The sequence below is a fragment of the Cottoperca gobio genome, chromosome 5 (genome assembly GCF_900634415.1).
Source record: "Cottoperca gobio chromosome 5, fCotGob3.1, whole genome shotgun sequence".
Classification (NCBI taxonomy): domain Eukaryota; kingdom Metazoa; phylum Chordata; class Actinopteri; order Perciformes; family Bovichtidae; genus Cottoperca; species Cottoperca gobio.
In genome coordinates this window covers 20,307,909-20,335,079 of record NC_041359.1, presented here as the reverse complement: position 1 = coordinate 20,335,079, position 27,171 = coordinate 20,307,909, and the positions used below count along the sequence as shown (strand labels likewise).

Here is a 27,171-nt window from a genome sequence, read left to right as displayed (position 1 = left end):
AATTCAGCCCGCTGTTTATTCTTTTTCCGTTTGGCTTTCATCTTCTTGTAATAGGCTCGTAGTCAGCAGTCTGGACTGTAGTTCAGAGCCATTGGTGTGTGTGAGGAGAAGGGTTTCAGTGTGGGTCCCCATCTGCGGATACCATTTCTATATACTTATGGGATACAACCTCGGCTTTTAAAAATCCACCAAGAAAATCCCCTTAGTTTATTACAGCACACTGCTGCACCTCTGTGTGTGTGTGTGTGTGTGTGTGTGTGTGTGTGTGTGTGTGTGTGTGTGTGTGTGTGTGTGTGTGTGTGTGTGTGTGTGTGTGTGTGTGTGTGTGTGTGTGTGTGTGTGTGTGTGTGTGTGTGTGTGTGTGCTCTCATCAGCAGCAGACTATGGAGGAGATAGATTAGCCTTGCAGTGTCATTACTCAGCTAGACAGATAGCTGGCCAGACAGGCTGAATGTCCACCTCAGCCTCTGACCCAGCGATGACAGTTGTAGAGTTTGTGTAACAACAACAACGCCTCTTCAATTCTCCAGGAGTATCAATGAAAGTCAGAAACTGTGTCAGAGCCAATATATCAATTTGCTGCGACAGTACCTGCCTTTTTATTAAATGACAGATATCAGTGGTGTTGCAGAAGGTTTTCAACATACCAAGAAAAACACTAATATTTGTCTTTTCTGGGCATAAAAATACTCCCAGCAGCTGTTTAGATGCTATGAGTCGTCTCAAGAGATGTGTAAATATGTGTACTGTTAAGGATATAATTAATGTGCTTTTTTAATTTTGTTTTCAACATTTTATTTAGTATTTTTCCCCAAAATGGACTTTTGGCCATTTTTGGAATGAAAGTGCGTTTGCTCTGTAATTGAAGTCAAACTCCGAGGGATATTTCCTCCCTGAGAGTTTTCGCTCTGGGATATATTTCCACTCAGTGTCATGCATTTCAATAAAAGCTTATGGGAAGGTGTAAAACTCAAAGCCGTAGCTCTGCAAGGCCTGTACCCCAAATGTCGTTTGAGTCTGTTGAGTTGTGGCCTTGACAGTTCCTGTTAGGATGAGATTTTTATTAAGTGCAAAACCTTTTTTTTCAAAGAGATTAAATTGAGCAGCCTTATAATCCAGTCAGGCATGAGACTCGTTGATAGCAGCCAGCTCATCAAATTGAAGCACGTCCATTTAGTAAATGTTCTGCCATGAATAACAATGAATAAATGCACATAGACTTCTCAATTTATGGAGATTGAGAAACAGCTGAATTGTCTAGATACGTCTGGGTGTCAATATGTCGTATCACATAAAAAGGTCAAGTGAATATTTTGTGAGATTAATCTCTGTCAGGGTAGTTTGGGGAAAGCACAGGGAAAGGCCTCTAAGGATTGTAGTTCTGCAGTAGCTGCTGGACTTTAGCACCGCACTAAAACACCTGGAAATGAATGCAGATAATCCACAGAATGTAACTATGATCCAGGAAGTACAAATAGAGCCATCGTAAAGTGCTGTTCTGTCTCACTGTTGGTCTGCCTGTCGACCTAGTAGCAATAGAGTAACACTGTCCTCATCAGACAAACAACATCATTGTTTGTTTCTTTAAACAGTGTAAAATTACTCATGTTTCCATTTTCCTGACAAGCTCTGGCAGCCATGCAAATAATAAACCTCTGCAGAATAACAACAGCATTGGTCATTTGTTGAAACAGCTTGATATGACCTATGTTTATGTTTAGTAACATTATGTTCTCATACCACTGAGAAAACCATGAGCACGATCTGTCCCTCACCTTAACCACACGTTTCAGTTGCCTGAAATTGTAAAATCCACTGCTGCTGTCTCTTCTCCCATCTGATTGGGTTGAAAGATGAGTAAAATGCACACTTTGGTTGTTTTAAAATGGCTAAAAAGACACTATATTCAGTCATTTATGTATGAGGACTTCATTGTTTGAACACATTGTGCAGCTGCTTGTTCAAAGCCTTCTATCTCCAAGGCCTTTGGGCTGTTTCAGTTAAACCCATATGTGACAAACTCACATAAAACACATCACTAACCCTCTCACCGTGCACCTGCCTGCCTCCTTATGCACCTCTTTCTGTCCACAGGAAACACCACAGATATGAATGACAACAGGTAAGACTGCTGCACCCTCTTTGATTCCTGCAACACACACCCTGCTATGTGTTGCTGTCTTACTGCTTCCATGTTGTCAGTGTCGGGCAGAAACCTCTAAAATGTAACTTTTAATACAAGTCATGTTATTACAGCTACGCATCAACTGAAGGTCCTGAAATATTGACTTTTAATAGGAGATAATCAGCTGTCTATTTCAGAATTAATGTCAGAAGTAGAGCTAGAAGTCATTGATTTAATACCTCCAGCATGTTGATAGTCAGTTATGGGCATGGGACATGTTGAAGTCCGGCACTGCCACATTCACCTTGCATGCGCTGATCTCCCCTTGTGTTTTAAGGTAACTACTGTAACTTCACTGATTTGCTTCCCTCCCTCTGCTCCATCGCTGCCCCATTGATGCTCTCACCACTAATGCGACTCCTCCTGCTGCTGAATCTGCTGCTGATGAATCTGCTGCTGATGAATCTGCTGATGGTGCTGCGGCCGCCTGTGATTCTGCTGTGTTGGATAGCATGTGTCTGAATGTGAATTCTGGGTCCAGAACTGACGTCTGTGACAATCACGACCCAGCCAAACTCTACAGCCTGCAGCCTGAGGCTGCAGCCAGCTAATAGTCCTGAGCGGGTAAGAACACAGAAAAACAGTAACTCTTGGCGGTATCAGAACACGGGTTCATGACTCACGGGGTCATCAACTTACAAACCTCACAAGTAACCAAACAACCAATTAACAATCAAAGCTTTACTCCACTGAACATATCCATAATAGTTCTGACATAGAATCTGAAACATCTGTTCTGTAAGTATTGTATAAAAAACATAAAGAATAGATAATGTCTTAAGGAAAACCAGAAGCCTTGAAGCTACATCATGTGTAGCTTTCCTCCATAGTTTTTAATTGAAGTTGCATTTGTCATAAACTTATGGACTACATTTATAAATAACCAAATGTTGTGAACACCCGAGTGCTTTCCAATCGTTGAGTTAAACATGGTGACTTTGAGTAATGTTGCACTTCATAAAACAATGATTTTTATGTGTTTGTTCCCCCATCCTACACATGTACACATTTATTCTAATAATAAATTAAGTCTAAAGGTGTCAGTGATTACATACAAAATGTATGTAATGTAATGTATGTATGATTGTGGCTTGGGAATTGCAGATACATATTTGTATATACAATATGCATGTTGAAACCGGCTCCTTGGGCATTCAATAAAACAGCCCTGCTGCTCATTAAACATCGCCTGAAGAAATGCAGATTGAAACAGCATTTGTACATGAGATAACAGAAGTGATTTTATTATCTATACTCTTTCAGCAATACATTTCTCTAAGGTATAATAACGCTCTGTTGGCATGAATATATTGTGTTGGGACTAGAACTTGTGTCATGAAACATCGCTGTGACTTCAGAGGTCATGTGGTCTCGGCCCTCAGGTGCTCTGCAGTGGGGGGGGGGGGGGGGGGGGGGTTTGTGTGTGGCCTCCTATGCTAAAAATATCTAACTGTCACTGACTGCACTCTGAGACACTTGAGGCACAAACAACAAACAGCATCTGTCTCGGATCAGCTCTCTTTTATTTTTTTGGAATCACTTCATAAATCCCAGCAAAGGTTTAAAGATTATAATAAATATTTCTCTGGGAAAGACTCATATGACAAAGGGGAATTAAATCCAAACCGCCTCTGGGTTTTTACTTCATCCCACTACTTTTGATGTCGCAGGCTTTATTCGGTCGCCTTTTTCATGTTAATATTAACAAGTTAATAATATTCAACACTACCTGTCTCTGGGACGACACTGAAATCATTTAGAAACTTCACACTTCATTTGCAGAACTAGAGCTCTAATTTAATTCAAACCCTAATCATGTGCTCCTTAAAACCCAGTATTCATGTGATATGCTGACACTATATAACGCTCCTATAACCTGCAGACTGCTTTCTAAGTGCTATATGGTGAAATATACTGTAGCTCTATAAGCTGCCGTGAAGTTTTCTGCAGAGCAAGTTTTGCACAGTGCTGGTTTTACGTCCTAAGAAGTCTAAATATGGACCCAGAATGTTCCATGCAGAATTTACTCTCAGTGAAGAAACCAGAAGATGATTCTTCTGGCAACGTCAGCATGATTCACTGGCTGCTCTGACTTTCTGTTTCTCTGTTTGTCTCTGTTTCTCTGCAGGCGGACGTTTCTTTTCTGAGGCCTCCTCTGTACCTCTGCATGCAGCCGATCATGTCCTCACAGCTTCTCCTTCCCTTCTTATCCTCACCTGCTGTAAACAGACCTCTATCTCTCCCGTGTCCCCTTTCCTTCCCCTGCTTGCTCCTCTTCAATCCTTCTCCTTCCTGTACAATGATGTGGGGGTATATGTGGGTGTCAGTAGGATCCGTGGCAAGAACTGCATCTCAAACGCCTGATCTGTCAGCTTATACCAATACATATTGCAGCGCTCGTGAAAAGGGACCACAAATAGTAGAGAAGGTGCAGTGCTGTAGGGAACCACCAGGGGGTGCTGTTTGTCTCAGTGAAGGTATGACAGTGGACATAAAACCAGTACAAATGTAAACTGATGTTAGACTTTATCATTATTACTATTATTAAACATACGTATGGATCTGAAAACAACATTAAAACAGTGAACCTCGAGCTCACGCTAATATTATTTACACTTTTGACTGCATGTTGATTTTTGATGTTGGTCTTCTTGGGAAACACATGAAATAGAAAGAGTGTGGCAACATTACCATGAAATGGTTCAGTCTAAAAAATACAATATAAATGGGGAGTTTGGTCTTAGAAATACATTTTGTTTAAAAGATGAGGCTGTTTTTCAATGTTTTTGTTTTTGTCAACACATCTCATGAAAAGACCAAAACCAACAAGTGCGTTACTCTGTGTCAATATTTTCACATGTTTCACGCCGACCTGCGGCTCTCAGTGTCAAGACATCTGAAGACGTACATCTTTTAAAAACAGTCCCTGAGTATATTGTTTCATTTATACTAAAAAAGCTCAGTCATTTCCTAAAAACTACGAGGCACTGCTAAAACAGAAGTATATAAAACAGAGTATATATATATATATATATGGGGACTATTTTCAGCTGTGAATTGAAACACATTTGGTGTTGTAGTGAGGTTTTACAGCCGCAGGATGGTGTGTGTGGGATGGACTCAAAATAAACTGCAGTGCACAGATTCATTGTAATGAAGAAATATGTCATCCAATACAACAGTGTGACTCATTGGTGTTGTGTGTTTTTGGAATCAATGGAGGTCGTTGGCACAGAGGAATAAGCTCCTATATACTGTATCAGGCTTTAGATACTTCCATTGATGTCTTTTGTCTCGTGGCATTTGTTGACAATAAGAAAAACATAGAATATATCCAGACTCCTTTCCTTCCATCCCTAAAACATCAGGCTAATTACAATACTGTATTGTATTTTTTTTTTTTAACAGTGTCACAGTAACCAACACACACTTAACTAAAATACACAAACCTGCCACAGCTGAAACTTGGCCAAGCCTTAATTTAGACAATTTCACACTTTGGACCTTTTTTACTCAAATTAAACAAAGGAAAATTAAGTTTATACTGAATATACAGTACAGTCTTTAACTCCTCAAGACGCTTCAAGACTCGACAGTTTTGTATTTTGGTACCCTGTGAGGATATATTTCAGATACTTACATTCCATATTACAAAGTTTCTATCTTGTTAGATTAAGATAATCCCCGTCTCCCTATCAGTAGCCAACTTTAGATCACACTTTTCGTGAAGAACTTTTCAATCTTAAGGCTTGATGTCTCTGGTAGCGGTGCTTTCTCACCACAGCACAGGAAGAACCATAGTGGAACATTGTTTAAAATAAAACACTCAATCATTCGTACACGTCACTGGTTTTAACTAGTCTGAAAAAGCAACTTTGTCTGATCCACGGGTACATTTTAAAACACATGATTCCTGATTGTTTATAAAAGACTGACTGTGTTGTAGTAGAGAGACTTTTAAACTGTAAATCATCCCTACAAAAAACTGCCTGTCAGGGATCGTCTGTGAGATATTCAGTTTATGTCATGTCAACCAAAAGTAAGGCAGAGTGGGGGAAACAAGAATTGTGTAGCAACTATTTTTATACTGCTAGTTGTAGTTTAAAAGACATATTATTTCTCATTTTGCTCTATTTTAAATGCTATTTATTTGGTATAGCTTCTTAATTTATAGCAGTTTTTGAATGAGAAGCGTTTGCTTTTGTTTTGATGTGTGCTTTGAAGGTTTTGTCATTGAATGAAAACGGCGTTCCAATATGAATCTGTTTAGGAGATTACTTATTCTACGTCACGTTATGAACCACCTCACATTGAAACCAAAGCCCTGATTGTAGTTAGTCAGTTAAAGAGGCTATCGATGTAGACATGAACTAAGGTTTACTCTAGGTTATCTGCTGTTACAGCCCCGTCTTATCCCTCTCTCACACACACACACACACACACACACACACACACACACACACACACACACACACACACACACACACACACACACACAGATATAGTGTCTCATCATGCAATGAGGTATTTAACCTTTGACCCCAAAATATAAATATATTACATATCTGGTGCGACTTGGGTGCAGTCTCAGCTATCTGAGCAGATAAGTTGATTGACAGTCCACACACACAAACACTAATGCTCATACCTCTCGTTAACGTCCTGATCAGCCAGTCAGGATGAGAGTGTGTGTGTGTGTGTGTGTGTGTGTGTGTTGGGAGAGAACAGGAGTTGTATCTTCTTAGCAGTCTCTCACTTTTAACAAACAGTTTTAGATTTTAGACGCTTTAGATTACAGCCTGCAAATGATAGTGTAAATCATTTATAACACTAATGGGGTACCTACCTACTTACTTACTTACAGACAGGGGAGCAACAGACCTGGTGTTTATGTTGCTGTGTTCGGGGAAAGGAGCTGAATTTCATCTGGCAAACTATAAAAATACTTAAATTATAAGCGTCAATATAACATGATATATAGACTTTCATAGGGCACACGCCTGGAAAAGGGGGAATAGCTCAACTCACTGTACTATATACTAAATGTTGTCCTAAAAAGCTTACAATTAAGTTTGTTTCTGAGTGAAAATGTTATTATTTAGAAAAATAAATGTTTTCCCTAATTGCCTCTCTTGAACATAAAGTTGTTACCCTCTTATACTTTAACATCTTCTTCCCCTGAGCTTCCTTCCCCAGATGTGTCCCGTATAGTTACCCAGTAAGCATGTACTGTACACACCAGATTATTACGTTACATACATTGTGGGCTGTAATCTCAAGCGTCACCGGCAGAGCCTCTCTTTCCATTATTTTTAGACTCATCAGAAATGCATGAAGCACTTTATCACATTATTTTCTTTATGCTTCATCTCTTTGTTCCCCTCTTTGTCAAAAAGTACGTTGAACTTGAGAAACTTTACTCTATCATCGGAGTTTAGTTTGTTTGCATAACCTATAGAAACCATGCGTTGAATGTGAATGCCCTTTTTGTTTTGTGTCAATTAGCTGTTAAACAATGAAAACCACAAAGAAAACAACGATTCCCCCTGTTATGCCCCGTGGTCGTATCCTGAGCTGTAAATGTTTGGATGATTGTAGAATTTATTTTCAGTCTTATTGTGTTTGTCTCACAGTAATTGTAACCAAACTGAAAATATTCTGGCAAGGTAAATAATATGTGATACTGTAGCCTAAATATGCAGAAATATAACTATGACTACGAGAAGGGCAGGGTGGTGGAAGAAGAACAAAAAAGAAAACAGATGCAAAATGTGTTTGTACATGTGTGCGTTGGTTGGTTCGTTTAAAGCGTGTGATTTAGTGCATGCAGTACTTTCTTCTGTAGCTGCTGAGAAACAGTACTGTTGTCTCATGAAACTTCTTTCAATAAAGATGATCCTGTGTACATATCATCATTATACTGTCTTGGTCTTACTCCGCTACTCTAGTTGTGTGAGATTTTTACCCTTTAACCTTTAACGGGTGGTTATTTCTGGCCTTTTTATCAATAAATATTATAATATCTCCAAAATGCACAGCTTGTGAACGCCTGGTGTTACTCTTAGAAAAACCTGTGTAATATGTTAAGTTTTTGTGCCTTTGTTCTGAACTTTTAACCTGAACTTGGTAACACTTGGTGCTATGTTCCTATCGTGTTTTCCAGCTCTTACCTTCCAGCTGTACTCATCTTCAGACATCTTTTTCAACAAAGAAATTCAGGCGGTGTGTATTTTCTTCAAATTCAGTATATTCAGACCACTATTACTCAGTGCCAGAAGCACTTGGAGTGATTCTTCACTGTTTTGCAAGAACAATAAGAGAGTTATCTTTTGAATGAGACCGATATCATGCAGCTGGTGCAAATGGTTGAAGAGCAGCTTTTAATTTACTTTGGGTGTCGTTTGTAGGTGTTTTCGGGTAAATTCCCGCACTTCTTAAGAGGTACATGGAGCAGATGTTAAAAAATACTGAAATTAAAATGTGCTTAAAAGAAACAAGAGTCTGTATTTTAACCACTTTATAGTTTCTGTTAATGTATAGACTTAAGATATCGGGGAGGGTCCAGCTTTTGTATAAAATGAAATATGAGCCCTCCCTCTCCTAGACTACAACAGAAAAACACATCAACATGGTGCATGTTATCAAAAAATCCATTATATAACGTAGTACGAGGATAATCTCAGTAAGATAGATAGCAATATGATAGTAAAGTAAGCAAGTGAAGCAACACAGGACACAGTTTGTTCAAATTACTGTCTAAGTTAAACATTTTGAAAGAACAAGGACACAGCAAACAGTTAGTTTGGGACGATTTCCTAAAAACCATAATAATACAGAACAGAACACGGTGTCTCTAAATATGTCAAACATTTAGAATCAGGCCTCAGAGTAAATTAAATGTGTCACGTTGATCATTTAGTTTCAATACATCACACATGACTGGTCTTCCTGTGTTTGTCGAAGCTGTGGCTTTATGAGTTACATATGCTGCCGTTATGCCTCGTTCTGTGAATAACATCGTGTACGCAACATGTACGTTTTAAACTAAGATTTAAGGTGAACACAGAGAAATGATTCCTCCTTCAGCAGGTGATTTTGAAAACAGTCCTCTGGTGTCAAACAATGCACATTATTCAGCACAGTCAAACATCCCAGTGAAGTAAAAGCAGCACGATGTTGTTTCTTTGCCTTTGCCTCAGACCTTGTACAAAACCTTTCACCTGGATGTCTGAGAACCTTTACAGACATTAGCTATGCCAAGTAGAAAGTGCATAGAAATCAATAATGAAATACCTGCTATGAATAAACTTTGCAATAACAATTTTTCTGTGAATAGAGGAGACATGAGGACAAGCTCCACTGTTCTGCTGCGTGACCTCATGCATCCAGAGGAGGGGCAGGCCCAGGAGCCAAAAGGGCAAAGTGCAAAATAGAATTTGAGGAAAAGGAAAGGACACAGATCACAAGAACTGGGAGACAGACTTACTTAAGAACACTCCAGCAACTCTCTCTCCGCACGAATCATCCACTCGAACGCTGCCTGAGCCAGAGGCTGGAAGACTGAGTGAGTATAAATCTGACTCGATGACAAACGTCTGCCCGACGCGTATCTGACAAAAACAAAAATACAAAACTCTGTGACTGCTGAACGTTCTTAGTAGTTTAGTCTTTTCTGTAAATCTATCTAACTATCTAATACAAGTTGCTCTTTGGTTTTTACTTTATTGATATTTTCTCTAAAGGAAAGTTGTGATGTAATCAATACTATACAATACAATACAATAATGCAATATTAACTTTACAACCACTTAACTTAAAAACAAAATACGAAATGTTTCTTTGTTTCTTTCATTTCTCATCTCTAACAGTTATATTAGTTATCATCAACATTATGATAGTTTAACAAGTTGTGGTTAGGGAGACACTACTTAAGGACATCAGGCTAATGTCCTGATCGAAGCTCAATACTCAGATTATAAACCTGTTTAACGTCCCTGAATATCCAACCCCTGTGCTGCGTAGTTTGTCAAAGTCTGCTGTTCAGTGAGGATCATCAATGAACACCTCAGCCAAACGTTTGTAAGACTCCCTGAAGATATCATACCCCTTATCGTACTGTAGCTATTACCTACGTGTCCTTCACTTTGTCCAAATGTAGCTGCCAAAAGAGGTGGAGATGAGCCATAAACCCAAATCCAATTTCCTGTGGGTGATGACTCGACACCCATGTTATGCTGTTCCAATAAGATTCATTAATATTAAAGGCATCGTCAAATATGTCCTATTTCCTGTTTCTGAAAAGGCCATTTGATGGAATTATTACTTGCCGTTCTTGAAAACAGCGGATTAATTATTTAATTCAGATGTTTAAATCAGATGTTTTCTTTGTTTTTAAATGGATCATTCATTAAAGGCAAATGAGAGGAAAGTAAGACGGGCTGCAAGTGGGCGAGAATAAAAGAGAATAAATCCGATTCCCCACCCTCAACTTCCCGTTTGTTTTCATCTCTTTCTCTGCCATCTCATCATCTGCAGGCACATAAAGTATAATCTGTGCAGAGCTTATCTGCTGTGTTGACATTTTTCTGAGGAATGATCAAACAGCACGGATTAGAAAATGAGGTCACGCTGTGTCTTGTACCTCTTCGTCAGTCTTCTGTGCATCTTATCGTCAGGGTGTGCACTTCTACTCGGGACAGGTCGGTCGGCTTTATCATTTGTTTACATTGTTTAGCTTGACCTCAAACGACTGGTGATAACCTTCTTGTTATGGAAAAACACTGACGGTTACTACAGTTCAGAACCCCTGACCCACTATAAGTTTCTGCATACAGACCAGGAGGTAGTGCACTTTTGGGATCCTCCTCCTCAAGGCTCATCCGGAATATTAATGCTTTTCGACATGAGGCAACCTGCCAGCAACGGGCCTGTGACCTCATTTAAATCTCTTCATTTATAGCTGGAGATTCTCGACGAGACAAGATTCAACAAAGGGTGAATTCACTGTAAATGACACGGGGTAAAAGCTTTTGCTGCACTGCATGTTGCACATCCGTCCTGTGATGTCGCAGCTCTTTAAAGGTCAAACAGACCTTTCTTTGCACTGAATCAATCCGTAGAGGGCAATGCACCGTGTTTCAGTGATCCAGCACAGATTTACCTCCGATAATAACCACAAACTGTGCCATGTGGAACCAAACTGTTGTGAGTGAGGTCAATGTGGTCACCTGATGGCGTCTCTCCAAACAAGCAACAGGCTAAATTTGGCAGATAAGGACCTGGCAGCGTTAATCGGCCACATTTCACAATGTTGATAACAAATGCAAAACTCTTATCGTCGTTTATTCTGCGATTGAGACAAACCAACAACGTTTGTATGCACAGGGTCGTCCGCCTGAGTCCCAGTAGGTAGTCATACGGGGGTAACCATGACAACGGCAGAGCCATCTAGCGGCGTGTGGCAGCGAAACGTAAAGTCCCATCAGTCAGAGAAGAAGATCTCCAGTCACGGTATGGTCAATAACATATTTACATACTCATCCATTTATATAAAGAATGTGTCTTTCTTCGCATAATTGTTTCATTACTTACATAATAATTTACATTTTAATATGTAAGATGTATTTATTGTATTTATTCAAGAAAAAGAACATTTACTGTAGAACAATACTGAAAGATTGCATACTTTTTAATGTGTTGATTTGTGAAATTATAATAAAGTTAAAATTGCTTTTCTTAAATTGCTTTATGTATGATTATTGATTAACTTCGTTTTGCTCTGAATATTAATTCAATATGTACAATATATTTGCAATTCTCTTCTCTCTGCAGTTGGAGACCATAATAATGTACAACAGGAACATCTGAGACAGTGGCAGAAAGATGCTCAGGTAAATGTAATGGACAATCAAGCTGAAAATGAACTGCTTTTATAGAGCGCTTTACAACACATGTCAGCATTCACCCATTCACACAGAGTCAGAGGCTACCATACAAGGTGTACAATAAAAATGACCATTCACTCACACACCGTTGGCCATCGGGAGCAATTTAGGGTTCAGTATTTTGCCCGAGGACACTTCGACATGCTGGGGCTGGGGATCGAACCACCGTCCCTCCACTCCACGACCCACTCTACCTCCTAAGCAACAGCTGCTGTCCTAAAAACCAGGCAGTGTAAACGTCACACACTGATTACTGTCAAACATTTATTAAAAGTTCTTCAGTATAACTTGGATAAAGATGGGAACAGAGCAACAGAATAAACATATGTATTTGACTGTAATCCTTTGCAATCACCAACATTTTCTTTAGTAGCTATAATGTAATTATTTTGTTAATTGTTTAACTGTAACTGATGACAATTACATTTATTTAGTAAACTTTGTTACAACCCAATGCTTTCTCTCCTGGAAACATTAAGGCCTTAAGTTGAAAGCTAAGACGATATTGTCTCCTGTGTGTCCTCCTGTAGAAGATGAAGGTGAAGGTCCTGGAGCAGGTCCAGGATCAGCTCAGTGATTTACTTGACAAAGCTCTGAATGAGTCGGTCCAGTCTTTTACTCAAATACAGCCAGCAGTTAATGGAAAGACGACGAACAACAGGTGAGGAGAACGAGGAGGCAACTTCATCTAACACACATATCTCGTTGATCTCTAGGAGATATGTGTGTCGTCTCATTACCTGCAGTAAAACGTGTGTGTGTCCTTCTTTCTGTCGTTTGTGTTAGATCTCAGAGAATGGACGACGGCAAAGTGTTTATGGACAGGCCGTCACTGTTGGAGTAAGTATGAAAGACTTGCGGTCTATTTCCAATGTAGAAAATTCACACAGCTATTTTAAAAAGACAGTTCTCCTCCTCTTCATCAGTGAACTGTTTGAGATCAACCACATCAGGACCATCTACCACATGTTCATCGCCGTGCTCCTCATCTTCTGTCTGAGCACGCTGGCTGTCGACTACATCGACCAGGGCAGGTCAGTGTGACGTGTGCAAGTGTGTGCGAGCGCGTGTGCGTGTGCGTGTGCGCGTGTCAAACTGCATGACCTTGAAGTAAATCTAAAAGAAACTAAAGAACCCCAAAGCCTTTAAAAAGTTCTTATCTTCTTTTTCTTTTCTTATTGTGTCCCTCCCTCCTTCTCTGCCTGCCTTTCTGCCCATTTGGCAGCTGAAAGATAGAGCGATCAATCCCTCTGAGTATTTCTGCTGTTGCTTTGGGCGGCTCAGTAATGATTCGTTGCAGACATGAGATTGTGAGTTTAATTCTTATGCTTCTCCAGCGGGAAATTATTTTCGATACATCCGCCCACAGTCAACATTGATTTTAAAATGGACAGAATGACATGATGAAATAAAAACGATATTTAGATATAAGGTGCCGTTTTGAATTCAACCCTTCGACATGCTGCAATGAGGGAATGGCTATTTGAAATCTATTATTGCTATCACCAGAGGGTTCTTTTCAGAGAAAGGAATGAGAACAATTCAATGCATTTAACTTTACCTGACATGTATTAAAGACAATCATGCTTTAAAATAACTGAAATGATTAAAGCTAAAACAGAGCACAGTGGCAAGTATCGCACATCACCTAAATAATTATCCTTAATTTCAACTGAACTAAATCTCTTCCTAATAATAATTTGCTAATTATCTTCATTTAATGATTATAGGTTGTCCTTTTTTATGCAATCTCAGGTTTGTGTTGGAGTTCGACCTGCTGTTCTTCGCCTTTGGACAGCTGGGCACGGTCACCTGGGCCTGGGGCGTGATGTTTGTCTACACCCTGTTCGTCCCCTACCTCACCCTGGTGTTTTGGGGATCTTTGTACCACAGCAGCCGCTCTAAGTTGTGGCTGTCTCTCGGCACGGGCCTGGTCCTGTCCGCAGTGCAGACCTACGTACTGGGACTGTTCCCCATCCACGTGGTTGTACACTACCAGCTGCCACCAGCCTCGCGGTTCATTGTGATACTTGAGCAGGTGAGTGTTTGAGGAATAACAGTCATATTTATAGAGAACAGTGGTGCTAAAGTGTTGGACTGCCACTTCAGCATGTATTAGAGATGTAACGTATCGGGATGTGTGTTGGCAGATTCCTAACGAGAAAATGCAGAACAGAAATGGCAAACATAAGTCTGCATTGCATTTGTCCATCAGAGTTTTAACCTATAAATGTCCAGCTGAAGACATATCTTAGTCACAATTCTTCATTACCAAATGTAAGGGATTTGCTTACGTAATGTATAAATATTGGCCCATATATCATTAGATTATAATATATATATATATATATATATATATATATATATATATATATATATATATATATATATACATATAACATTACTTGATGACAAAGTGTTTTTTGAATACAGGAAAAGAACCTTTAAAACTTAAATTCCCTCTGTGTCAAACTCTACTTCTTTCATAATAAAGAAATGTTATTCAGATGTATGGATGGGGGATTATTTATTGTATATACTTGATGAAGCAATGCTTCCGAGCCTCTTCAGGCAGCTCAAATCGATTCTGGTGCTACATTCAACACGGCATAATCCTCCCACTGCAGCATATATCCAGCGCACCCTTTCAATCACAGCGGTGTACTTAAGCCATCAGTGCTCGGTTCACTCCTTTGCTCTGCTGCTTGCTGCGACTGCTGCAGCCATTTCAAAAGCCCCCACCTCCATCTGCAGCATCCGCCTGAAGGCTCTGAGTCTACCTTCCCTCCAGGGGGAAGTTATCATATAGTGGCGAGGTCAGAGCCTCTGCTCTGCTCAGAGCCAAAAGCTCTGCTCTTTTAGGACACTCTCAAAGAATCTGAGCAGCATCGAGGATTCTGCGATAAGAACTAATCTCCCTTCAACACGTACAGAAATGGTACAGAATCAGAGATAACACACTTGATGATTAGAGCTTAGCAAGTTGGCTGCTTGGAGGGAGCCGTGGCAGCAAGCACGGCTAACATGAGGAATCGCCAACTAGGACACGTGTATGAATGTGATTGGATGCTGCTAGTCAGCCGGTAGCCAAACAATGATGCATTTATTAATCAGTAATAGTGAGTATGAATGAAACAGCTGACATGAGCACTTCATTTCGTGATTTCACAAAAGCAGCAGGTCGCCGCTTTCTCTGAGGAAATAATAAAGGTTGATTGGAGTTCCAAATAGTGTCACTTCTCGTTTTAATCACCTTGTAAACTGCTGCTCAGCACGATGTCAGGACAAACTTTAGATAAAATGATCTTCATAGGTAATCCAAATGATATATGCAGCCATCAGCAGTAACATTGGGATAAGAAAAGCCTGCTGCCCGAAGAAATGCGAGTGAGATGTGAGTCTTCCAGCTGGACAGTCACCAAAAGAGAAAGTAGATCTCAGTGTAGCCAATGTTTGAACATCACTGATGCACACTGTAATACCTCCTCATCCTCTCTATCACACCGCCCCGGCCTTCCAAAACCGTCTTAGTCCTGCGATCATTTTAGCTTCTTTGGATGGAGTGAGATAATCCCAGTGCTTAGATGCTTTTGTGAAACCCGGTCCTTATCCTTATCTGACCTGGGAGCTGGTAATTCTGATGCTCTCCCTCCCATATATAAACTGCTTTAAATTGATTTTTTTTATGCATAATTGAATGTGTTTACTTTAATAAACTGTTCAAAAAGAGTAAATGTTTCCCTGCTGTATGCAGATTGATGACGCATAACGTCTGAACAGCCGTTTAGGATAAAATTATAAAACTAGTTCCCCAAATGTGCCCCCGTCGTGCTATAGTTCCCTTTTGTTGTTCCTCCGAACGATTAATTACAGAAGTGAGCTAAATAATGCATCATTGAGGCCACAAAGATGTAGCTGTTTCCTTCAAACACCATGCATGCAATAAAGACAGACAGTGAAGCAGTTAATGTTGATGCATTGTGTCTCACTTCACATAATAACTATCCATTTTCCTTAGATTCGATTCCTGATGAAGAGCTACTCATTCATGAGAGAAACTGCTCCTGTTATCATGAAGACTACACCAAAGGAAGGTACTGTGCTGCATTGTATTGATGTCAGGTGTGTTTACTCCTCAGGCAGTATCATTACTCACAGTGACTCTCTCAGACATCGGAGAAAAATGATCTGAAGAGACCTCAGCAGGTTACCTTCTAATGAGTAAAGCTGAAGTTAAAACTAACAATGAATACACCCACACGCAATAAATAACCTTGAGTATGAGCAGTCCCATGAGATCCTATTGTAAAAGTTTGATAGTGGTGAAGAATCGTTCTTTGACGGTAAAACTTACAGCAGACATGAATACTTAGTGCAGCAAAATGCCTAAAGGAGGAAGCTGTAGGGTGCTGAATAAAACAGCTTTATAGACGTGTCCAGGGTTGAAATGTGGTTTTGGAATTAGTTTTTTTTTTAAACACAGATTTTCACAAGTTCTGTTAAATGAAATGTTTCCCAAAAACAGAAGTTTTAAATGTCATTAGTAAAAAGTTGGAGCTTAAAATGATTAATTTTCTGGCAGAAAAAGATTAGAGACTTTAAGGCAGACAATTTCACTTAATGGCTTAACGATTTTGTAATAAACTCACTGTAGTTTAATTTTTAAGGCAGCCATTTGTTAGCAGGTCCCTGTATTAAGGCACCGTAAAGCTTTAGTGTTCACAAATGGAGCTGTTAATGGCTGGTATTATGCCACATAATGAAACAAGAACATTGAAACGAGAAGCTTATTTCCGAACCTACAGACCTTAAATCAGCTCTTTTTATATCATTCGAGACAACGACTGACGGATAAAAGTTATTTTACTGCCAGATTTTAGGACTCAAAACTGGACCCCTCCGCGTTGATGGTCATCCTAAATGAATTGTCTTTGCTTTCCAGGAGAAAGTCCCAGAATCCCATCATTGTCCAGCTATCTGTACTTCCTCTTCTGTCCAACACTCATCTACAGGGAATCGTATCCTCGGTGAGACATATTGCCCCTTGTGATTGTTAAAGTAATGTGAGTGCAGCTGACATGAAACTGAGTGTTAATATTAACTTTGTGCCACTAATCCAAAAGATGTGGCAGCATAGTGGTAGAATTGTACAATCACTAATAGACCTTTTTCAAGTAAGAGCAAAAGCAAAGCTGCGTAAATAATTAGTTAATAATCGCTGTCCTGGTTTTCATTTTACAGTTTATTATGACAAAGAAAAAGGTCTGTGAGGAAAGCAAACTGTGAGTGTGAATGCACACGATGCATTACGGCTTTCCTCCACTAAAGAATTTCCTAGTCGACCAACACATTGATTTAATTGACAGATCTGTTGAACTGAGTTTCTCAGAGTCATGCAGAAGTATTGCTTTAAATCTTGTGTTTGCCAGAGATGTGCTCATAGGTGTCTTGCCCTTCTGTGCTTGATTCCCTGTATACATAGTGTAGTGACATCCTGTCTCTTCTTCGCAGGAATACGCACATAAGATGGACGTATGTCGGCGTCACCCTTGGTATGGTAAGATGACATTTTATTTGTGCTGTTGAAAGTTCATTTTCCCACTTATCACCTTTCAGTAAGATTATGCACGAAGAAGGTCAATGACCTAGACGTTGCTCATAGCACTTGTGTATCGCTGGGTAACCTCATGCAATCATACACTCCTTCTTCAATCTCTGATGTCTTAGATTACACCACTATCTCCAGTTTACTACTGTGCTCTATATTTCATTTCCTTTTCCTTATAACGCAACATTTTCAGATCTTAGGATGCTTGTTCTACGGCTACTTCGTCCTCGTCCGCCTTTGTGTCCCTTTATTCCAAACTGAGACCGACCAGCCTTTCAGTAAACGGACAATGGTTCTGGCTGTGTTCAACTCAATATTACCAGGTAGTGTACTTTCTGCTTTCTACTCTGCACGGAGCTTGTTCTGGAAGATGCGTCAGGCAACATAAGAAGGGAATCATGTGTAAAACAAACGTAACGATTAAAGTTCCTCTTCATTTGTAACGTCACTTGTGCTTACGACCTCTGTTATCTCTTATCTGTATGAGTCGATGCTGGTTAATGTATCACTTGATATGGAAATAGAGGAAACGAGTCTAGTGTTTGGATGTCAGTGATAAGATTAAATATGAATATGCAATGAAATGCAGGTTTTAAAGCCTGGCATGTTTATTACTCTCTTTAAGTGAATAGCGTTTTGAGTAAGTACTGATTTCAGAGTCAAGTTACAACTCTTCTGAGAACGCTGGGAGCAATGCCCAGAATACAAGTGTCCCTCAAACTTATTCTCTCTCCCTCTCTCAGGTATAATGCTCCTCCTCTTGTGTTTCTTTGCCTTCCTTCACTGCTGGCTCAACCTCTTTGGGGAGCTGCTGTGTTTTGCAGACAGAATGTTTTACAAGGTGTGTGGCATGGCTGATTTTGTGTGGCATCATCCCTCCTGTGAACACATTCTTTGTTTAGATATGCTTGCTTTTCTAGATGGGAACATTTTTGATTAATCACAGGGGGGGGGGATTAGAGGCCTGACGGTCCCACAACAGTTTTACCTTCTCCATCATCATTTTCTGTTGATAGACTGCAGTTTAGTGCTCATGGGTTTTGACTAATGCGCTCATGCAAGTCCGGCAGTATGATTTATTTATTTGTGAGGCGGGGGGAAAGAGCTTTATTGATTGTAAGTCAGGAAGAAGAATCTGTGTGGTGCCTAAAACCTGAAATAAAGATGCAACTTACACCACAATTGATTGGGTCCAAACCTTTGATTTTCCAGGACTGGTGGAACTCGACGTCTTTCACCAACTATTACCGCACCTGGAACATAGTGGTTCATGACTGGCTCTACTACTACGGATACAGAGATTTCCTCTGGGTGAGCAGAGTGCCAGTACAGCAGACCTACAATCACATAGAATAGATCATATTAAACAAAACAAGAATGGGTTTTGTCTGTATTTCCAGCATGTCACATGATAAAGTGCTTATAGTAGTTTAACACTCATCCTGTAAGTCTGGTGACACAAATTCCCCGCTGAACCAGCGCGACCCCCGGACCAAACCCTTTCTTTCTCTGATCCCCGCAGCTGTCGAAAAGGAAATTCCGAACAGCTGCCATGCTCTCCGTGTTCATCGTCTCTGCTGTCGCCCATGAGTACGCCTTGACCATGGGCTTCGGCTTCTTCTATCCCGTCATGTTCTGCCTCTTTGCCATCTTTGGAGGTGAGGGTCACACTCATTATTTAAGGAACAATCTTTCACGATGATATACACATGAATGGTGCTGGAGGAAAGCATTTGATAACATCCATGCCTTTTAAAATAAAGTCAAATAATAAGAAGGAGAGTGAAAAATATGTTAAATGTTAAATTCATTACCGTTGCTAAAATCAGTGAAAGCAGTGTGTCTGAATTAAATAGCTTGTTAAAAATATGTAAATACATTCTGGACTGCAGCTTCAAGACTTTAAAGATAAAATGAGTAATTATTCACTCTAACACACATTTAGTAGCTTCTTTGAACGGACGACCTTCCTATAGTGCATTGTGTCCTTACTGTCTGTTCCTCTCCTTACTCGCACACATCTGAGCCGGTTACTATTTAACCACACATAGCCTTCACACAAAATCTACAACAACATTCCTTCGTGTCGTCCTCTCTTAGTGGTGTTCAACTTTACCATGAACGACAAGCGACAGAGCCCCGTGTTCAACGTCATCATGTGGGCGTGTCTCTTCCTCGGCCAGGGTGTCCAGGTGTGTCTGTACTGCCAGGAGTGGTACGCTCAGATACACTGCCCTCGGACAGGGGTATGTACTCCACCTGCATGTGTACGGTTCCTGTAGCACTGGGAAGGTTCAAAGGAGTGATGTTGGGACAGGACTTACTCTTTAATTATAGCTTTGTGAAGCAAGACAAACATCCCTATGTCTATACAACAGAAGCAGGGATTTGTCTGAAATATAATCAACTAGCCGTAGGATCACACCAGCCAGGACATCAAATCGGGCCAGGGGCGAGCCAATGACCCCTTTCGTACTTCCTTCCCCCCTTCTTCCGTGGCCCTTGCTTGGATCTGTAAAGCTTAGTGAATACATCCTGCATGGTTGTGACACTATGGCGTTGACTTAATCTGTCCACAAACAGAGAGACAGACATATGAACACCTGGAAAAGTATTTAAAAACACATTTTGAAAATAGGCCAGCAGGGGAATAAACTTGAAATACAAATAAATACACTAAAGTAACATACTACATGAATACATTACGTGACTTGTACTTTGATATTGGACGTCATACAGACGGCAGTAACCAAATGAATCTGACTGCTTTCACTGTTTCATAATCCTGGCTTTGTCGTCTGTTCTTATCTCCAGTCATTCATGAGCATCTGTTACTACACAGAGTATGTGCGAACATGTAGACACGCATATCAATTGCAGAAACTTGTTCTTAAAGAGGCGGCACACCCATTTACACACACGAGCCCATGTAGGAGAGCCACATGTGTAAAGGAAAAGGTACTTTTGTAAAAAATCTAACATGTTTCAAAGCCCTCCTTCCAACCCGAAGCGTTTGATGAAGTCACAGATGTGAAGGATTTGCCTGACAGATGGGCACAGATGTACTTAACATACTTATTCCACTATGAACTACCAGCCAAGGCATCCAAAGCCAGTGGCGTCATTCACACACACACACACACAATGGCTTAACACAGATAACTGCTGTCTAAAAATAAACGTGACATCCGTTAAATGAGATTATTAAGTGATGATAAATGGATGTTAAATCATACAGATGAAATGTATAAAAGGATTACAGATAATGTTACCATATTTAGATACCGATTCTTCTACTCCGTCTCAATAGAATAGCTTCTGGGAGCTGGTGACGCCTCGATCGTGGTCCTGCAGCTACCAGAGATGATCCTTGCTGCTGGGCTGGAGGGATAAATGAGGAAAGGACAGAGGTCTTAAAAAACATGATGGACTGAAGAGCAAGAGCAAGGAACTTGCACGATATGTAAATATGTTCTGTTTTTAGTGTGTAAAGATATATTTTGGTCAAGATGTAGATGTCAATTGTATCTTTATGTTGTTATTCAGGTGTGACGTTATCCATAAGTCAGTGGCTTCTGAATCATTCCTAGTTTCTTTTGTGCTGATAGTATTAACTACTGTGCAATAATTCATTGAACATTATTGCAATGGATTGATTTTTATCATGTGCTGATAGAATAATGTACTGTAAGCAAGCTGTTGCACAAGACAAAGTCTTTATCAAGTATAAAGTTTTGATAAAATGTGTCCATTTTTTGTTGAAGGATCAAACAAACAAGCGATTTGTTAATTTGGGAGCTTTCGAGGTGCTGGCAGGTAGATTCTTGACCTTTGGATAGAGACAGGCTGTTTCCCCCCCTGTTACCAGTCTTTGAAATATTAAATGTATTTAAATGTTGTAATAAAAAGCCCTCAGGATCTTTATTTATAGTAAAGCTGGTTGTAGAACACATTTCATAGAAGAAATCAGCGACCTCGTCAAACAGGCCTTGCAGCGTAAGGGCACCGGGCCTCCAGTGTATGTTGCATGTTTCATTCTGGAAGACATTCAGCTGGCAGGAATGGGTTGGGAGAGCAGGTACGTCAACAAACCAATCACAGGCAGCGCAGCGTCTTATCAGTTTGCCACAAAGCCTCTGTTAGTCTGCCTGCCACGTCCCTCTGAAGTCATACAGGAAGAACAGGATTAACATTGGTACAGTGTTTGCATTAGTGATGTAATGCTCTGTAAACTGATATACTGTAATACCATGGCAGCTCAGGAAGGCACAGGTAGTTTTAGAGGCAGCATCAATATTAGAATTTAATATGTTCCATCAAATGTTATGCTTGAAAATTAAAATAATCTGTTTCTTGGATTTCTTTTTTGACATTCTTTCTTATCTTTCTTTTGGACATATGAAAGGGAACCGTCACGTGCTATATTTCTTTGATGGTTTCAATTAATGCGACACATTTCTGATCCGATTGGAAATGACATCATTGCTGCATGAACACAATGAGGGGGGGTTGGGGGAGGGGGAATGAAAACACTTGACTCAAATGTCGTTATTAAAGCAGAATCTGGCCACTGACATAAATCATGATATAAACTTGTTTTTGAAAAATGTCCAGCAGAAAAAGGAACAACATTGGAATTCATCTGGAGTTGTGTTTCTGGCCAACTCTGCAGGGCAGGTAGTACTCAGTGGCTTCTTTACTGAAAACAGCTGTCTGTCTAGAAACAAGGTTGGTAAAACAGGAAAGCTGCAGGCCATAAAAAACAAAACAATGAGCGGAAAGATGCTAAAACGCTCGGTGGAGCTGATGTTATTGTTATTGTTGTTTGCAAATGGAACTGAATCAGCAACAGATTCCAAAATGTTTTGTCTGTCTGATGCTGTGATGCACTGTAAATTACATAAATGGATCAATTACACAATTAATTAATGAATCAAATGAAAGCTGGCATGAGATATTGAGCATGTAATGCAGCCAGTATAAATGCATCAAGACTTATGTTCCACCATGAGGCTCTCGCTCTACATGTAGAGGTATTTCTCAACCCAACATAAGTTGTTGAATATATTAATTAAGACCTGAAAAGTTAAATGCTTGTAGTATTAGTTGGATTGCACGAGTACATCTTATTCTGTAAAAATACAAGACAAATATTCTGCCTCCCAAAGTGCTGATGGGTTCATTTGAGCTGAAATACAAACCTCTGCTTGGCTGGTCCTGACTTGGAAACAGCAGCAACCACAGGAAACTTTAGTTTTTTTCATACTATGTGGATGGAAAATATGCAACTAGCACATGAACACTTTTATAGACGGAATTGATTATTCCCGTCCACACACATAAACACCTCGGCTGTCTCCAGTGACCCTCCAATATGAACATGTCCAGGTTATCTGCTGAAAACAGACTTTTGTCACAGTAGTAGAAAATAAAAGGAATAAATAAAACCAGAGGGACGTTATAAATCCAGAGTGGTTTATTGGTTTATTAACTGGCAGGTTCGCCAAAGCACCATGAGAAACAAACTGAGTTATAACCCGCCCATATATATTTCGATGGCAGCAAGATGCATTCAGGAACAGTGGTATTAAAGCAAGAGTAAACAATCCAAACGAAACATAACACCTTCATAAAAGGGTTTAATACATCCTCAAACAAAAGCACAACTTAGACAGCAGCTTTCACACTGTGCACGCTATGTGCTACACTTTATACAGCTGGCTGTATTTCTCAGGGAACAAAGATTGAAATGAGTGGATTGCGAGCCACGCCGACTCTGTAACATAGAGAGAGAGGGGGGGGGGGGGGGAAGGGCAGTAGGACACAAACTGCAGCCATAAACAGGGATTAGAGATGAACACGCAGATATTTTCATCCGAAATACCAGCCAGCCACCACTGTGCTGTGTGTGCACGTGAATCTGTTTGTGTATGTGTGCAAAAGTGTGTAATCATGTGGTGGGTGGGTATGTGAGGGAACAAATCAGCTTTGAGTAGTTGATCTGGAACAAAGTGGCTCAGGAAGCAAGCAGAGCTGTGAGTTTTATTTCCTAATGTCCGTGAATATCATTTATAATCAGGGGTTTAGAGCGCGCAGGTTAGGCAGGACAGGCAGGACAGGCAGATTTAGAGGGACTCTCACATGGAAAACCCAGCAGGAGACAGAGACGGACAGTAAAGACACACTGAGACCTTGAAGTAGAGCTCAGTGCAAACACATTTAGAAAGAAAAGCAGGAAACATTACCTGGAATAAGCTGGATAACAACAAATTGTACTTTCTTCCTCCTTTCCACGAACATGTAGCTAACTTTAAGTGATCACACAATGCGGCCACGCTCGCATGACCAAACCTTTCATAAGTGTTACTTTGGACAGGAAGAGGAGGATGGATTTCACTAATTATAAGTGTGCAGACAGTAAATCTGTCCAACAGATCATAATAAGTCTCGGCTGCAGAAACGTCGAACTGAACCACATGATGACGTCGATAGTGAGATTTAACTCAACTACTATGGTCATACGACTCTTTTCACCTCGGGAACAAGTAACCTAAACAGTGTGAAACAACACAACCGTTTTCCTGTTCCTCAGTGTAACAAACAGAGGATTCTTTTTCACAGTACTGAAAAGTATTCACTCAAGTACAGCAAAGAAGTGACAGCTGGAAGAAAGTCAAGTAAAAGAAGGATACCGAGGGGCTTTGGACCCGGTCCCATTTGTGTCCAAGTGCTTGAAATGAGCAGACTGCTGCAGAATGTTAAACACAGGTGCTTTGCCAAAGACAGCATAGTCTTACTCACATTAAGAAAAATAAAACAGCTAAACTCCATACAATATTTACATTTTAGCTCAGTGCATAATGGATATCTCTTCCATTTCTCTTTGACAAATCTATACAAGTGCGTATAGAAAACTCACTTCAGCGTGAAGCGTCACAGGCCAAGAATGCTTGTGTTTAGAATTGATACTCAATTGGTCTTGGCATCAGAAAAAAAAACCCCCCAAGACAGCGCTTTCCTTATTAAGTAACAGACACACACTTTGTTTACATGCAGCGTGCAGCAGGCGGTGGACGGCCCCTGCTCATATTAAGTTTCTGGAGGCTGAACTGCTCCCATCAGCATTCATGTGACTGTCAGTGGCAGTGCTAGAGGCTTAACCATGCACAGACATTTGGAATAAAAACAAAACATGCAGTTTGAAGGAAAGGAACAACTGGAACAATATCAAGGATTTGTGGTGGGGGGGGGGGGGCGGGGGGACACAGAATATTCTTTGTGTGAAAATAGAACCGTTTCTTAATGTAGGATGAACCAGCATTATACAAAACACCCGACAGGCTGAGACGCATTAAGTACCTTTACACGGAGTTTGTTTGGCTTTTCATTAGAAACTATACTTTTACAGTATCCGAGATATTCCTCACATCAGAGACGCAAAACAAACCTGCAGCAGCTTCTTTACTTTTACCTTGTCGTAACATTCTTGCGTATCTATGTCTATTTTTTTTTTTACCCTTTTCAAATTTGGAGCAGAATGTGAAGCTGGGACAAAGGGATCATTAACAATGATAAGTCTTTGCCCAGAAGGGGTCATTGGATGGTGGCTTTAAAAATCTAAAATGATTACACCGGCTGATGCCTAAAATATGTTCAGAGAAGGTTTGGATATAAAAATACAAGAGAATATAAAACAGAATCTTTTGGCATTGATTGTTATACAGGTAGGTCAAAACACAAAACAATTTCACTTCAATCTTGTCTAGAAGTTATTCTATTCTCGGCCATTTCATCCATTTTGCTCTGTGCATCACCTCGTTGTGCATCTTCGCGAACATTCAGACTTCAGACGGGCGGCAAACAGCGGATTTACTTATTTTGGAACGCGCTGCCTCGCCAGTCGCTTCATGAAGCAACAGGTTACCGTTGAGATGATGACGATGCCCACAAACAAGGCAGAGGAGACGCCGACAACCAAAGGGATGAGGAGGAGGTCAGCAGCTGGGGGAAGAGAAAGGATGTCGTGATGCGAAATCACATTTGTAAAAGAAAATAAATCGTTATTTTAACTGTGTGCTAACCCACTTTCAGAAGAGAAAGGGTATTTCTGGATGTGATGTGTAATGAAGTAGAAAGAAATTGTCCTTTAGGGATAAACATTGATTTGTTTGGTTGAAAACAATACTGATATAGACTTTTTATATCGTACTTTTAACATTCAGGCAGCACGCGCGTCGATGAAAAGCTAAAAGTTAATGGACTGTCCTGCTGGATAAACTAAAAGCACAGTTTGCTCTGGTGATTCAGGCGTCTAGTGCCGGAAACTCAATCCGGGATCCACACCCAGAACAGAGAGGTGGCCGACCCATGAAGAGTGTAAAGACTGTGCTGAACATTTCACTGTTGAGCTTCTGACAAATATTCTATAGATATTTATATACATTATGGATATTGTGACTGTAACTGGATGGGAATAAGATGCATAAAAATAAAAGTCTATCAAAGATGCACTGAAGCTCACGTCACCCAAGATTCATGTTTAATCTCCTCTGGCTGAGTCCACGCAACAACTTAAACGTGCAAGTAGAACTAAAACAATGAATTGATCGACAGAGAATTCATTTTCAATTTCCAGAAATCTTTTCAGGGAATGTAATGTATTAAATGTATTAAATGTATTAAATGTAATAAATGTATTAAATGTATTAAATGTATTAAATGTATTAAATGTAATAAATGTATTAAATGTATTAAATGTATTAAATGTAATAAATGTATTAATGTATTAAATGTATTAAATGTAATAAATGTATTAAATGTATTAAATGTAATAAATGTATTAATGTATTAAATGTAATAAATGAAAGATTTAATTTTGACAATATAAATGTCACCTTGGGCTCTAGGAAATCATAAAAAGCACATTTCACCATTTTATAGATGAAACAACAAACGAGAAAATACTCGGGTCAATCAATGATGACAAAAGAAAAAAAAGAGTTAATTGCAGCCCGAGGTCCTCGAGTTCAGAATCCCATAGAATTTAATTACTGCTGCATGGAGCAGGAACAACGGACATAAAAGGGCATAAATACATATTTAAGATGTAAATACAGGAGAACTATGCCCTTCGATCTGCTAGGGAAGGATGTAGATAAGAATCAATCTACTTAAAATGTACCGACACTTCTCAAGGTCAAGAGTAAAGGTTTGAAATGTACACTTGACGTTTACAGCGGCTTATCTCCAGCTTGTAATCCAAGGTCATTGGTGGAAGAAGTTTTCAACTCATTGACTTGAGTAAAAGTAATAATACCACATCCAAGTCCAGCATCCAAAATGTCACAGTATCACATTATTATTATTATTATTATTGAAATGTTTCTACGTCAGTACATTAATGCTGTAGTCACGGTGGAGCTCATTTTAACTAC

General features: G+C 39.9%; 3 protein-coding genes across 5 annotated transcripts in view; 2 read left to right on the top strand and 1 right to left on the bottom strand.

Annotated features, from left to right (window-relative positions):
• The window catches only part of kif5ab (kinesin family member 5A, b), a 56,760-nt gene extending 52,295 nt beyond the window's left edge, over positions 1-4,465 (top strand). Inside the window, exons 27-29 of the mRNA XM_029431477.1 lie at positions 2,095-2,122; positions 2,637-2,749; positions 4,314-4,465. Coding sequence (XP_029287337.1) covers positions 2,095-2,122; positions 2,637-2,736 — 128 coding nt within the window. The 3' untranslated portion in view covers positions 2,737-2,749; positions 4,314-4,465. The remainder of the gene's footprint in view (positions 1-2,094; positions 2,123-2,636; positions 2,750-4,313) is intronic.
• Positions 4,466-11,613: 7,148 nt separating this feature from the next.
• On the top strand, positions 11,614-21,104 carry soat2 (sterol O-acyltransferase 2). Its single transcript, XM_029430687.1, has 15 exons — positions 11,614-11,695; positions 12,017-12,075; positions 12,660-12,790; positions 12,916-12,969; positions 13,056-13,163; positions 13,885-14,167; positions 16,148-16,223; positions 17,072-17,156; positions 17,641-17,686; positions 17,931-18,060; positions 18,481-18,578; positions 18,950-19,048; positions 19,260-19,395; positions 19,838-19,983; positions 21,048-21,104. Exons 1-15 carry the CDS (start codon positions 11,614-11,616, stop codon positions 21,102-21,104), a joined length of 1,590 nt encoding a protein of 529 aa, XP_029286547.1.
• Positions 21,105-23,198: 2,094 nt separating this feature from the next.
• The window catches only part of igsf8 (immunoglobulin superfamily, member 8), a 44,790-nt gene continuing 40,817 nt past the window's right edge, over positions 23,199-27,171 (bottom strand). For all 3 annotated transcript variants that reach the window (XM_029431496.1, XM_029431495.1, XM_029431498.1), the window contains one exon: positions 23,199-25,738. In XM_029431496.1, coding sequence (XP_029287356.1) covers positions 25,611-25,738 — 128 coding nt within the window. In that variant the 3' untranslated portion in view covers positions 23,199-25,610. The remainder of the gene's footprint in view (positions 25,739-27,171) is intronic.

Bases quoted from the DNA above. Each gene is read 5' to 3' on its own strand.
- soat2 (XM_029430687.1), top strand. From the start codon at position 11,614: ATGACAACGGCAGAGCCATCTAGCGGCGTGTGGCAGCGAAACGTAAAG. The intron at 11,696-12,016 runs GTATGGTCAATA...TTCTCTCTGCAG, and splicing joins GAAGAAGATCTCCAGTCACG to TTGGAGACCATAATAATGTA. The intron at 19,396-19,837 runs GTGAGGGTCACA...GTCCTCTCTTAG, and splicing joins CCTCTTTGCCATCTTTGGAG to TGGTGTTCAACTTTACCATG.